At 42.7% G+C, this 14,194-nt stretch overlaps 1 protein-coding gene across 9 annotated transcripts in view; it reads left to right on the top strand.

Annotated features, from left to right (window-relative positions):
• The window catches only part of DIP2 (disco-interacting protein 2), a 236,597-nt gene that overhangs the window by 134,555 nt on the left and 87,848 nt on the right, over positions 1 to 14,194 (top strand). For all 9 annotated transcript variants that reach the window (XM_084591333.1, XM_084591337.1, XM_084591335.1 and 6 more), the window contains 5 exons: positions 32 to 134; positions 3,640 to 3,704; positions 7,262 to 7,355; positions 12,690 to 12,809; positions 13,381 to 13,635. In XM_084591333.1, the coding sequence (XP_084447459.1) occupies positions 32 to 134; positions 3,640 to 3,704; positions 7,262 to 7,355; positions 12,690 to 12,809; positions 13,381 to 13,635 (637 nt within the window). The remainder of the gene's footprint in view (positions 1 to 31; positions 135 to 3,639; positions 3,705 to 7,261; positions 7,356 to 12,689; positions 12,810 to 13,380; positions 13,636 to 14,194) is intronic.

Consider the following 14,194-nt stretch of genomic DNA (forward strand, 5'->3'; position numbering starts at 1 on the left):
CCCACCCCCTTTCTTTCCATGATGTGTGCAGTACACTGTTGACAGGGATGGAGCTATGAAGGGGGTGGCTGTGTCCAGGTCTGCACTAGTCAACCACAGCCGAGCCCTAACGGCTGCCTGCAACTATACAGAAGGTGACTAAGTCTTTGTTTTGTAGAATTGCCAACACATGCTGTTCTGTGATGCAGCTACAGAGTTAATTTTTATATATTTTATAAATATTACTGTTTCAACAGTGTAACCTCCATTTCCATAAAAGTGCATTGTTGTGGGAATTGCCATTGGAGCAGAGGAATGCGAGAGGGAAAGGAGAAAAGAAGGGAAGTAAAGTGACAGTAAGAAAAGCCAGTGTTTGTTCATCACCAAGTTTAGATAAATTGGGTATTTTTCCAGTCCCTTGAGGTCTGAAATTATAAGGCTTTACGACTGATGTTATTGTTAGTTGTCAGTCACGTGTATATGCATAGATTACATTTTGTTACTCATTTTTCAAATGCCCCATTACAGATCACATACCATTATGTCATCTAATCAAGGAGTGTACATTGTTGTGCTCGCCATGGGTTTTTTGTTATGATGCTTAGTCTGTCTAGTTTTATTAGTTCTTGTTTCAGAGACCATACACAGTTTAAAAAGAAAGTATAAGATAAACATTTGTCTATTGAATTTATTTATTTTTATTCATACTGAACAAATATTCGATTGGATATTTGAAGACATTTTGTCTTTATTATTCATATTCGAATCGTTTTAAACAAAAAGAATTTCAATATTCTCACACTCTTAATAATCTGTCAATTTTTTGCAGGTATAACATTGTTTATCGCAAAACTCGTCTGTGGCATGTGCAGTGCCGATTCATTTTTGTCCATATAGTGAGAAAATCCTAGAAAATCTAAATTGTTGTTAGTAGGAACTATCAGGGACAGAAGTTCCTGGAGAATGCAAATGGCTAACAAAGCACATGGTTTTCTTATCAGCAATTAGTTTTATACTATATTTGTGAACGTTAAATTTGGTCTTGAGTTCTAAGATGGCTGCTAGAGAAATAAGTCAATTATTAGGTCATATTGCATTTCAAGTCCATCCATCATCCGAATGCTAAGTATTCGAATCGTGAATTGAATAATTCGAGACCTTGTTATTCGATTTGTATTCAGTTATTCCAGTATTTGCACACTCCTAATTAGAACTAGAACCGGGTTAATTGAAGAACTATGGGAGAGGCCTTCGCCCTGCAGTGGGTATAGTCAGGCTGATGATGATGATGATGATGATGATGATGAATTACAACACAAGGAACGTATTCTTTATTTTGGCATTTTAGCAGTCATAAAATGTAACAGTATGTCAAGCTGAACTGTTTCGATACCAGGGGAAAAATGGCTTTTTTTCATTGGTTTCTGACAAACTTTTTTGCTGCAAATTACACGAGATATAAAAATATTCAAAAAACATGCCAATGATAGAAATATAATGCGCATTCAAAAACATTTATTTTAACAGAAGTACTCAGTGTGAATACTGAAATAAATTCGAGAAGCACAAAATTGGTTGGATGGGAATCAAAATTTTTCCATTTGCAAGATAATAACTTTTGAAGAAAATTAGTAAAATAAGTTCTAGAACATACAATATATTTTAAATCTTTCTTGAAACTTGCCAGCAAGAACTCAAATTATAACGCAAATGCTTTTTGAGGCAGAAATTTCCTCACACTACCTGAAACCAGTAATTGCAGCCTTTGAATGAAAAACATTTTACTCCCCAAGAAAAAAAGACATTTAAAGTACAATTTTTTTTACTTAAGTAAAGTTTGATAACAGTAATTTAAGCCATTTTCATATTCAAATAAGATTGCTCTTGAGAATTCCAGAAATAATTGCAGAAAAAGAAAAAGTATAGCTGCCCTAACATTTGTGGGACGAACTCTTGATATGAAAATTAGAAACAAAACGCAATGAAACAAATCATATATGCAGGCATTTTCATTTACCAAAAGCCTATTCACAAAGCATTGAATGGCTGTACTGCCATCGACACGTCGCGAGTGAATGTGCGAGCTTCGATGACGTAGAGATGCAAATGCTGAACCGCCGTGTTTTGTGGATGCTTCACCGCATAGTCCTCACAGTCCCTGTGATGAAGCATCCTCAAATAGCGGTGAGGGGATTAAAGTTTGAAAAATCAAGCAATCAGTCACCTTGCATCCGAAATTTCAGGTGCTCATATACCTTAGCTCTATGGAGCATATCGTGGTGCTGTGAAAAAGTCCGACTAATCGAGCATATCCGAAAAATGAGGAATTGAAGTTTTCGATCGGTGACTGTATATGCATGCTTGTTGGTGTTCAGACATAAGGCATTTAGAACTACCGCAGTGAATAACAGTTTGAATAAGTCCGCTGCTTTGGCAAACCTTATACTGACGCTCTATAGCAGCCAGAAGGCCTTCTATGGAGTGTCAGTCTGGAGCGTCAGTCAACGATGCCTGGAGTTATACTCGACTAAAGCAAAATTCTTCTTTGTAATAACAGAACGACGTGTCTCTATTTGTTGTTGCAACACTACAGATGACAAAAAATATCAATCAGTCATGACATTTTTCCTTTGAGGGAACAAGCTCCAAGGAATAATAAATGATAGGGAGAAATCGAAATCTATGCGCACGCAGCAGCCAACATTCCAGGCTATAGTTGCCTAGTTTCGATATTGGACTCAAAATCTGAGGGTGCAACATCAACTTCTGAGCCGCTGCTTCTGATGGCATCCAACAACTCTGCTCCAGAGGCAACAAATTTGCCTGAAACAGTTTTATTGCAAGCAAGCGCTGTTACTGCCGTTGATGCCATGTTGGGAGCGTTCCACGCTGCAACCTGACCTTCAAAGGCGTTTGAAAAATAACTGCCATGTGGAAAAAAGTACAAATCATGCCGAAGAGATAAATATGTCTGAACTGCACACTGGATGGCACAGCAAGTTCATTACGGTGCTGGTGGCACAGAACTTGAAATTCTAGTTTTTTTATCACTGGTGATCGAATCCCTTTAAAACATAGTGCAAATAAAGACAAGGACGACACATATGTGGACAGGACATGTGTTTATCCTTATTTGTGCTATGTTTTCAAGAAATTGCTACCAACTAGCCCAAACAAAACATCTTGTGATCGAGTCGCAGTGACGTGGTAACATGGGAAATCTGTGCTCTATTCAGTGGCAAATGGAGCTTGACATTAGTAGGGCACAACACATCTAGCTGGTGCAATTGCTCCGCCGACAGCAGTCCTTTTAGCTAACATGAGATTAATCAATGGTTCAGTCGGTATTAACATAATTTTAGGAGAGATTGCAATTGGAACTAAATCACTCTTATCACTACTGTCATCACTTGTCCCTGCAGTCATCACCACCATTGGGTTTTGATTGTAAACTTTGTCCAGAATAACATTCATTGCTGGATTTCATTGCTGGAAGCATTCTTGCAGTGAAATAAGCTTTTCTGGAAAATTCTAGTAGTGTGACTTCTGTTGTTTTCTCTCAGAGGCTAGCTCTTGTACCTTTTCTGTGCATTGTATAGTTTGTGTTGCTTCTTGCTTGTAAGAAAATAGTAACACATTCTTTTTCTTTTCTTTATTTAGGTGAAGTGATGGTCTGTGTTCTGGACTACAAGCGTGAAATGGGCCTTTGGCATGGTGTGCTTGCGGTGCGTAATAACTTTGTTGCAGCTTGATTTGCTCTTCAGAAATTGTGCCAGGGTAGTACAGCTGTGCTATTTCCATTAAATTGCCCTAGGGAGGCAGTTCTCACTGTGTTGTAGTGCAAATCCTATCTGAACCCTTAAATGGGGTGCATCTACACGAAAACTGGCTCAAGCAGATGTGCTACCAACAGTATCTCAATAAGGAGTGCAATCGGGCTAGAAGGAAATACTTGCAGATAATTATGATGCTCTGTAATGTGAAATCCGAGTGCAGCTGTTAAGGTATTTGAACCATTATTGACCGCACACAGCACACACAGTGCCAAATAGGGGCAGCGCTTGACTGCCTTGGCTTGGCCTTGGCTTCAAAAACACTGGCCGACCATAGCTGTGGACGGAGCATGAGCCACTGTCGCTTAACCGCACTGTACCCGGTGTTGTCCACTTTCCTTCTTATACTTCTGCTGTACCCTCTGCCTTCCTTTTCCTCCTTGCACTCTCTTCATTATCATCATACTTTCATTCTCCGGTGTGCTCCAAGTTCATTTTCTCATCCTCTGGTGTGCTCATTTGCACTGCTGGCTGTGAGGCCAACGTCGACGCTCAGCCTAGGGACGGTGCTTAAAAGCTTTTAAAAAGCTGTGGCTGTGGGGATCAAGCACAATTGTAAGGCAATGCCACTGAGGTGATTGGTAGCCTTGCCTTGTCAGCAAGATAATAAACGTAACTCTTGAAATGTATTTTTTGAAATCATTAGGTTGATTGCCTTCCTCCATAACTAACCTGGTGTCTCATTCTTCCCTGCCGCAATTTCCCTGCTGTGTGTGATTTTATATAAATAGACCTTCATTAACCGAAATGCCATGTGAACACATATTATAGGAATATTTGGACTTAAGTCAAAACTTTGAGGAATGCAGAGGGTTCTATGACTTGCATAATTTTGACTAACAAGCACACAAAATCTGCACAAAAGCCATGTTTGGCCCAAAATAAGAAGTTGAGGAAAACAAGATTAAAAGTTGTAGAAGGTCAAGGGAAAGAGCTCAGTTTTGGCGATGAAAATTATTTTTAGTTATTATTACTTCAGGGAGTAAGAAAGAAGTGGTAAAGCTAGCCATTGGGAGAAAGAGCATAGGCCTAGCAGACAGCATTCTGTGGCTCTACAGTGAAGGCTAGGTAGAAAGGGGAAGGTAGCAGGCTTTTGTCACTCTTCCATGGAGAATGGGCAACTACTATACCGACTCCACATCATCTCCAATTCCCCCTTCACCTCACCACACCTCTACTCCGAACATCACAGCACAGTGACAAAAACGTGTCTCCTTTCCTTTCCTGCCTAGCTTCCTCTGTAGAGTCACAGAAAGCTGTCCCCAAGTAGGGTGATGTGCACAAGCTTGGTGGGCAACGCCGCGATTTGACTCGTTCCTTGCTTGAAAATGAGCAGGATCAGCATTTCTCGTAGCCACCAAGAGTGCTATTAAATGAGCTTCTTAATATACTTTCGCGAACATTTCTGACTTTCATTCTTCTTTTTTTATATCTGATGGCTACTGAAACAGACAAAAATGCAAACCTGTCATTGTAAACAAAAATCGCTTTCCAGCCTGTGTCTCCCCTTAAAAGACCAGAAACAATGTATGGTACATTGAGGGCAGCATTTGTACACCTGAGATGTGAACTCAACTAACAATATGTATATATGCCATAAGAGAGGAATATAGTACTACAAAGGTAAATGATATGTGGCACTAAAATGCCAGGTGTTAGTGAAGAATATCAAGTGCGGTGTTTCCTGTTCACATATGTCAAACCTCGATATAACGAACACGCATATAAAGAATTATTGAATATATCGAACTCTTTCGAAATATTTTTGTCAAACACATGTATTTTTAACTTCCCATAGCGAATGTGGTTTGGCATAAAACGGATATTACGAACTTCGCGCCGCCATGCACTACCTCACTTTAATAGAAGGAGGCAGGCTTCGTTGCACTACATGTGTGTTGTGCGGCGCAGCAAACGTTCAGGACTACCTTGCAGGCGCTGACAGCGCCACAGATGCCACGACGGCATTGGGAGTTGACAGCTAAAGAAGTTCATGGCCTCCGAGATCACCCCCGAGCGCCTGTTTGTGCATGCGGAGGTGATCTCGAAGGCCAAGAGAAATCGTTTGCATCTCACAATCGCTGACAGCGCCGGGCGACAGCGGCGCAATCAAATGTTGCTTTTGCCTTTTCGGTTTTTGCATCTTTCGCGTTTTTTGGTTTTAGTGTTAGCAGCGGCGTCGTGGCGTGGCCGTCGTAGCGTTCGGCAGAGGCTGCGTCGGTCGTCGTGTCGAATGTGGTGCGTGGGTGCATGGGTGCATGTAGTGCTGTGATGGCGGTGAACGTGAAATAAACCAAGCTCGAGATAAAATCGGGGCCTTCAAGGCAGTTTACAAGAGGAGACTGACACTCTTCTCGTGAAGCTTTGTATGAAGCAGAGCTTGAAGATCGACTTGCTGGGAACATTGAAGTGGCATGGGCAGCGTGAAAGGCAAAACGATTGCCAACTGCTTTTGGCACGCAGGTTTTGTTCCAGCAGAGGCCCGTGCATCAAGTAACGCTGGGAACGATCCTGACAAAGTAGAAACAGAGCTCCGCGAGCTCGATGAGCCTGGAACGATTTTTCACGTTTTGTTGGTGACATGCCTGCAACAATGACTTTAGAGGACTTTGTAGGCGGCGGCGACATCGCGGCGACCACGGCTATGCTGACGGACGCCCAAATCGTTGTGGAAATTTCTGAACATCCCGCAGACGAAGCTCAGGCTGACCGTGCAGACGATAACATTTCGACTTCACAAGAAGCGCTTGCTGCATTGGATTTACTGCGCCGCAACTGCAGTGCTATTGAGAGCAGTGGGTTTGCCCTTGTGTTTTTGCAAACTGAAGAACAGGGCGTGATACAGAACGCGATCAATACAATAAAGCAGGCCGCGATGACGCAGTCCTTTGCACGTAAATAAATGAATGTGACCCAAGTAGGCACCCTCAGAGTTGCTGTGCCTTCTCTGATTGAATTTTGCTGCTCTTGCATGCATTTTCTACGAAATTTTATATTACGAATTATGGATAGAGCATACTATTTTCCGATTTTTTAACTGTTCGTTATAACGAGGTTTCACTGTATAGCTTCTTCATGTATGGAGTTAAGGCTGGGAACTTTCTCTCTTTAATATTATTATTATTTTTGCTTTTTTATCAACCCAGGAAATGCAGGTTTACTATATGTATGCATTGTTCTGCAACATGTTGGCACTGCATAACAAACTGCTGTAACACACACTAAAATGACCTTTGAAAAACACTTTCTGTAGCTAGAAGTTTGTAGGGCTACACATCCAGTGAGCTGTTACTAAACAACACCTTAAAGCTATTCTGAATGCAGTTGCTTCGTATGTGACATACATTGTCTTAGAGAATCTGTTAACAAATGTGTTGTATTTGCATCGAAAGCTCTAATGCTGTTTGTCACCACTGTTAATGGCACTTCCTTTTGTTTCTAATTTCCAGAGTGTGTTCAATGGAATGCACGTCATCTTCATACCCTACTCATTGATGAAAGTTAACCCAGCATCATGGATGCTGATGATAACCAAGTTCAAAGGTAAATCGATATTGCTCTACCTTTTTGTTTATATTGTGAACAAAGCAAGGCTTTTAGTCTCACCGCATGGCTGCTGTTTTTAAGTTTAGATGTTAATTAGATGTTAATTCATATTTTATGTTTCATTGTAAGCTTATATCTAAATTCAGCCTGTACCTTATCTCAAATCCTGCATATCATAAAAGCATGCAGTATACCATATTTACTCGCGTATAACCCGCACCAAAATTTGGAAAAAAAAATATATATATATATGTTTAAAAAGTAGGAGGTGGGTTATCTGCAAATTTCTTCTGGGGGGGTGGGCAGCTAAACGGCAATGTGCGGGTTCCCCGTGTAATTCGCCATCCCCATCGTCATCAATGCTAGTCAAGCCGACAAGAAACCAACAAAAGGCATAGCCTAATCCACATCCATAACATACAGTTAAACCTGGTTATAACTAAATTGTAAAATGTTCGCGATTTTTCGTTTCATGCAGTTTGCGCATAAAGACCCAAAAGGACAATGTAAAACGAAAACCAGGTTAAGAATTGGTGTAAGGGAAACCATCTTGAAGACAGTAAATCAGAATTATTTAAAGTCATAGAAGCAGATGTTTCGCGATTGCTCTGATAGCGCGGTGCGACTGCGGCGGCAGCCTCCACCTCCTCTGCGACTCGCGTAACGTGTCTGCGAGGGAGCGGGGAAAATTGTTGCCCATGGAAACCGACTCTGCCTTGCGTCGCCAGCCCGCTGAGCTGTTCCCGTTACCGACGCGCGGGAGTCCACGAGCAACCGTGTGGCAGCAATGGACACGCACTGCTCTCCCTGTGTCTTTTTTTTTTGTTATTAGAGTCTTTTAGTTTAGCCCTACCGTTTACCGCTACCGCGCAAACGTCAGTACGCATGCGCAGATCACCTCAAGGGTGACAGATAGTGCCACATTCTTGTCAAATTCCTGCAGACGCCACACGCAAGGACCAATCAGCGCATGCTGTGTTGGTGGTGTGTGGTAGCGGCAGTGGTAAATAAAAGTCTCTATTATTGCGAGAGCAATACTACGCTATTTAGAACTGTTCTTCAGCATGGCTGAGCCGCGTGCCGCTTACCGCGCGGCTCTGTGGCGCTCAGCCACAGATCCGTTCAGCCACAGCTAGCACGCCGTTGCCATAGCAACGTGATGACGTTCGCTCGCTTTGTGGCGATTCCACAGAGCCGGCTGCATATATATATACAGCGATGTGCTAGGTGAACAATGCTCAATCGCGTTCGCTCGCTCTTGCGCTCACTCCACAGGCAAACGATTAGACTGCCTTGGAAATGATCTCCACTGGCATCCCTGGGTGCAAAGAAAAGGAGTTAGTTCTCGTGACCGGGGACATTAACAAAGACAAGGACTCCTCATTTGTCCAAGCTGTGGAAGAGCGGTGTCACTGGGAGTTATGTCCGTAACAACCCAATTCAACCACACATTGGGCCAGAAGCTTGGACTGAGTATTCCATAGAGTTACACCGCAAACAACATACGCCATCAACAAAGCACAAACCAAGACACACTTCTTCACTGATCACAAGAGCGTATCCATTGGAATAAATAAAGTAGCTACGTAAGATGCACCATGGCTCTGTCTACGTTGATTAACCAAGCTAAACCACATTGCTCTCGCAAATCTTTAGCTTAACTAGAATTAAACCACAGCCATTTTTTTTTTGCGACTTTTAAGCATGAACTATTGTAGTGCCATGTTCCGACAGCGAAAGCAGCGGAGACTGCTGTGTCTGCCACGGAGATGCGGTGTCGGCGCTGAAACATGGCGCAATGTATCAACTGCGGTCACTCGTTGCTATAGTAGGCGTTCCTCTCACTTCACTTTGTGTTTTATCGCCCTGAAACTTGCGGGGTTCTGCCAAATTTCCACTAACTCGGCACTAGTTAAGAGACAGTCAGCGCCGCGAGTTCATTATATCAAGGTTAACCGCCGCGACATGTTCGTTACATGGAGTTTTCTAATACATTCACTTCAATTGGGGTGGCTTTGGGGAATTGAAAAACTTCGTAATATTGAGGAATTCTCTACATGGAGATTCGTTACATAGAGGTGTAACTGTAGTCTGTTCTCCACGCCATTGGTCACACTTTGTTTAGCCAGCGGTTGTTAGTTCTCTTGTCAGGTGCTGCTTAAACACCCAGTCAATCTAGTTTGCACTGTTGGCCTGCTTTGTTTTGGCGCCATGAATGCGACTTGGCGGCACTCTTTCACAGCGAAAGAGAAGCTAAAAGTTATAACCATTGCCAAAGAAATCGGCAACAGAGCTGCAGCAAAACAACATGACTTCAATGAATTATGTATTCGCGAGTGAAAGAAGAAAAAAGAGTCCTGAAACAATGAACCGGGACAGGCGAGCATTTCGTGTTCTGAAGACTGGCTTGTACCCCCACCTCAAAACGCAGTTTGCCAAGTTCATTCAGGAGCAGAAGAGTTGGGGCCACACTGTATGGCTTCGGCGCTTTATGACACGACGGATTTTCGATGTGACGGCGAACAACAATGTGCTAGCAGCTTCCTGATGCTTACAAGGAAAAATTGTTGAGCTTTCAACGATACGTCATCTCACTTCGGAAGGAGCACAGTTATTTGCTGTCTCAGGTGGGAAATGCTGATCAGACCCCAGTGTACTTTGAGATACTGATGGTCATGACTATGGAAAAAAAGGGTTCCAAATCAGTCGGCGTGCTGTCTGGCGGAAATGCCAAGATGCACTGAACAATGATGTTATATTCTTTGGCTGACGGGACGAAACTGCGCCTATATGTAATATTCAAGCGCAAGATGCAACCTAGCCCACCACTGCCCCCTGGAATCGTGCGTGTGGAAGAAAATTTCTGGATGAACAGTGGCCTAGTCGGTGACTGGATTCGTGTAATCTGGGAACGGAGACCAGGTGCCTTGCTGGCATGCTGGTCGATGCTCGTGCTGGATTCCTTCCGAGGCCACTGCACTGATGCAGAGAAGGCTTGTCTTGCTGACACCAGCACCGACCTCGTTGTGATACCTGGTGGCATGATGTCCATGCTACAGCCACTCGACGTGTGCCTGAAGCATACATGAAGCGGCTATATGCCCAGTGGATGGCCGACGGCCTTTATGCCCTCACACCGATGGGACACGTGCAAAGGTACGATATTCCACTGCTCTGCCACTGGATCATGGACATGTGGAAAGCGATACTAGCCAACTTGGTGCGTAAGAGCTTCAAAAAATAGGCCATCAGTAACAGCTGGGATGGTACGGAGGACAACTACGTCTTTGAGAGTGTCGATGAAGCCTCGGATGGTAGCAGTGAGAGTGGCGACGATTGAGAATCGGATAACCAGTGACGTTGTGGTAGTCGTTTGAGTAAACATTCTGAAAGCGAAACGATCACTGTGTGTGCAGTTGTATCTTTCTAGTGCTCTTTCTTTCTTTTTCAGAAAAACGTGGGGTTATATGGGCTGGAGGTTTTTACGGAGTTCAAAGTTTGGGGTGTGGGTTATATGCAGGGGCGGGTTATACACGAGTAAATACGGGATACGGTATATTTGTACCTTATACAAGAACAAGTATATTGGAAAAGCAAATTTTAATATTTAATTACATCATTTTAATTAGCTCTTGGGAGGTTTCTTGTCTGAATACAGTGGTCGCATGACTGCAGCATATTATTAGTATCTACAATAGGGATTTAAGCGCACAGACGAAACTGGCAAGGTCACGTATTGCAACACAAAATAGCATGTGCGAATATTGTAAATATAAATCAAATATGTTCGTTAGTATTTGGCTCATATTTAAGAAGTTGATTAGATATTTCTGATCACTCAGCAGAAATTGAGCATGTTTTTTTTTTTTATTCTAACCGCAACATAACTGCAGTATCTGGGCAAATTCTTCGAAGCTTCAGTTCAAAATGTCATGAAATTGATCTTCTCTGTTTATTGCATTGACCAGGAGTTATTTGCCATGTATGTGTCTGCACTCTGTGAACCCTAGGAAGTGATGGGGGAACCCTTCAGTGGTGAGGGAAGGGTTAGGATTTAACATGTGTGGTACAAAGCAGGTGCCTTTTATTGCTACCTTGCAAAAAATGGTCTAATAAAGGTGCTTTGCCACATCAGTCTGTGCAGCTTGTATTGGTGACTTTTGGTTTGCTGCTGCTTGCGCCCTAGCGTCCTTTTGAAAAAGGTCGCACTGTCTAGTACCATTCCATTCTCACTTCCTTTCATGAAACGCGACATATTCAAATTCACGTGTCGTTACTGGCCTAAAAGGCACTGAAAGGTGTAGAAATGTTGCTTGCAATCAGTGACTATGGCCCTATAATAGAGTACTGAGTCAGTACAATTTTTAAGTCCAAAGACTATACAGTGTTAAAGGAAAAAAATACAAGAGCATTTGTCTTTATCTTTTTTTGAAACTGTTTGTTCTTGCTGAACAAAATATTTGATTCAACATCCAGAGGCACTCTCTATTAATATTTGATACTTACTCCAATATTTCAATATTTGCATTCTCCTAAGTAAAACAGAAGGATTGTGATTTGATCTGAAAGATGCATGGCTGCGATTTGCATGGTTGTGGAAATTAATGGGCATCACTAAAGCATAGCTCCATTTCATATAAGGTTTTCACTTTGTCTACAGGGGTTGTCAGACTGGTTTTTGAGGGTGAGAGGTCTACCTTACCCCTCTCCCACACTTCTTTTATCCCACTTCTTACTGCACGTCAATTATTAGCATGGGCATTTCTTATCCTAGCTTGTTTCTTAGTTTCACGCTGTCAAATTAGGCACCATCTGCAGATCAGACTTTGGCGTTGCTCCAAGATGCAGCACACTACCGGCACACTTGTGCATGTGACTGGAGGCGCTGGCTACTCACCTGTTAGCCAAGTCAAGATAAAAAGCATCTCGTCAGGCTTTTCTCGGCATTCTAGTGGCGCTGCCGGCAAGCCTACTTGTGCCGAAAATTCAGTATTTGATGAAGTATAAAAATATGCCTGTGCCGTGGTGCCGCCAGAGCAGGGAATGGCGAAAACCAATGAAAAGCCGGGTTAGCCAACATGTTTAGGTGACGCTTGCCAAGTGTGTGAATGAGATGGAATGTTTGTCTTGTGACTTCAGTTTTCTGGATTCTTGTTGGGTTGTTTCTTGGCTCACATTGATAAGTGTTAGGGTTTCGTGAGGCAAAAATGTTGAGAACCTCAGGTGTAGATATCGAATTAAATCTGTTTCACCTGATAATGGATGCCCTCTCTATATGTGCCGATCCTACACATCATGGTTTTTTAGTCTTTGCCATTGTCATTTTTTCAGCCAATGTTGCTGTGTGCAAGTCGAGGGATCTGCATTGGGGTCTGCTGGCAACCAAGGACCACAAAGATGTCAACCTGAGCTCTCTCCGCTTATTGCTTGTTGCTGATGGATCCAACCCTTGTGAGTTGCTGTACTCTGCCAGCCATTTGAAGCACTCGACTAGGAGCTCGCATACTGTTTTTCACCTGTCCTGATGGTGCTTCAGTTCAGAATCACTGTGCGCACAGAAGCTTCGATCAGATAAATTGGCACAGGGACTTCGCTTCTGTGTTACCTTCATTAGTAGAAGCTACCGTTGAAGGTCAGAGCCCAATTTCTCAGTTGTGCAACCTGGCAGCAGCAATTAGTGCACACACAATTGAGTTCATGATAGGTCCAGCCTGCGTGCTTCCTTTTCAACTCAGTTCCTTTTGTATAAGTGTTAAAACATGTCCTTGAACCAGTGTTGACCAATTTTCCTAACAATGTGCAGGTGAAAAGTCGAAAGAAAAACTTTATTTCCCCGTTGGTGAGATGCTCGGCCTTCTATTGTGGGTTGCAGTGCATAGGTCACACACAGGGAAGTGCAAAGCTTAGGTTTCACTTTATGACTGCTTGTTCATTGTGTTTGCATTTCAAAGATCTTTGTGGGCACCTGTAGTATGTTAGATTTTGTGTGCCAACATTTGTGCTGTTCATCAACTTTGTGCAGGGTCCCTGTCCTCTTGCGACCAGTTCATCAGTGTGTTCCACAGTCGAGGCTTGCACCCAGATGCAGTGTGCCCATGTGCTGCCTCACCCGAGGCTTTGACAGTAGCTGTGCGGCGACCAGGACGAGTGGGTGCTGGCGCCAGTGGTCGGGGTGTCCTTTCCATGGCAGCCCTTAGCTACGGTGTCATCCGTGTTGACATGGAGAACAGCCTCACTTCCCTCACACTGCAGGACTGTGGTCACATCTTGCCTGGTGGTATGTAGTAGCTTTTTAATTACAATAGAAGGAAAATTTGCCTGGTTGGGTTCTTGAAACAAAAGTTGAAAAAAAAACAAAAACATTTATTGTAACCCGACATAACCCAATGTAATATGGGAGAAATTTAAAGCAGTAAAAAAAAACAAAATATTGTCCACGTGTTAATGCAACTAGTAATGTCTTGTAATAGATATCATGGGCACTATGCTGTGTTTATTTATTTATTATTAATAGTTTAGCTCCTCTCCAACACTGCTTGTTCTACTTTGCTGCTCCAAAAGACATTAGACCACTCTTTTTCGATACGTGCCATGCTTTAAAGCTTAAGTGGTAGTAGGCTCTTTAGGAATGGCAGCTTGCATGTTGGTATTCGTCTTTCATAATGGCTGAAGTTCAATTTAAGATTTCAGTGAGAGCTGGCTTATGCAGGCTACTTCAGTTAACAAGACAAATATTAATACCTTCCAATTTTTTGCTGATGCCTTCATGGAGGGGTTGTGAAAAAGGTGTCTTGTGTTCTTGAGAGTCGAAGTGCACATTTGGGTTGTTTGTTTCA

Source organism: Amblyomma maculatum, chromosome 1 (assembly GCF_055883805.1).
Source record: "Amblyomma maculatum isolate TAMU_Amacu chromosome 1, ASM5588380v1, whole genome shotgun sequence".
Taxonomy (NCBI): domain Eukaryota; kingdom Metazoa; phylum Arthropoda; class Arachnida; order Ixodida; family Ixodidae; genus Amblyomma; species Amblyomma maculatum.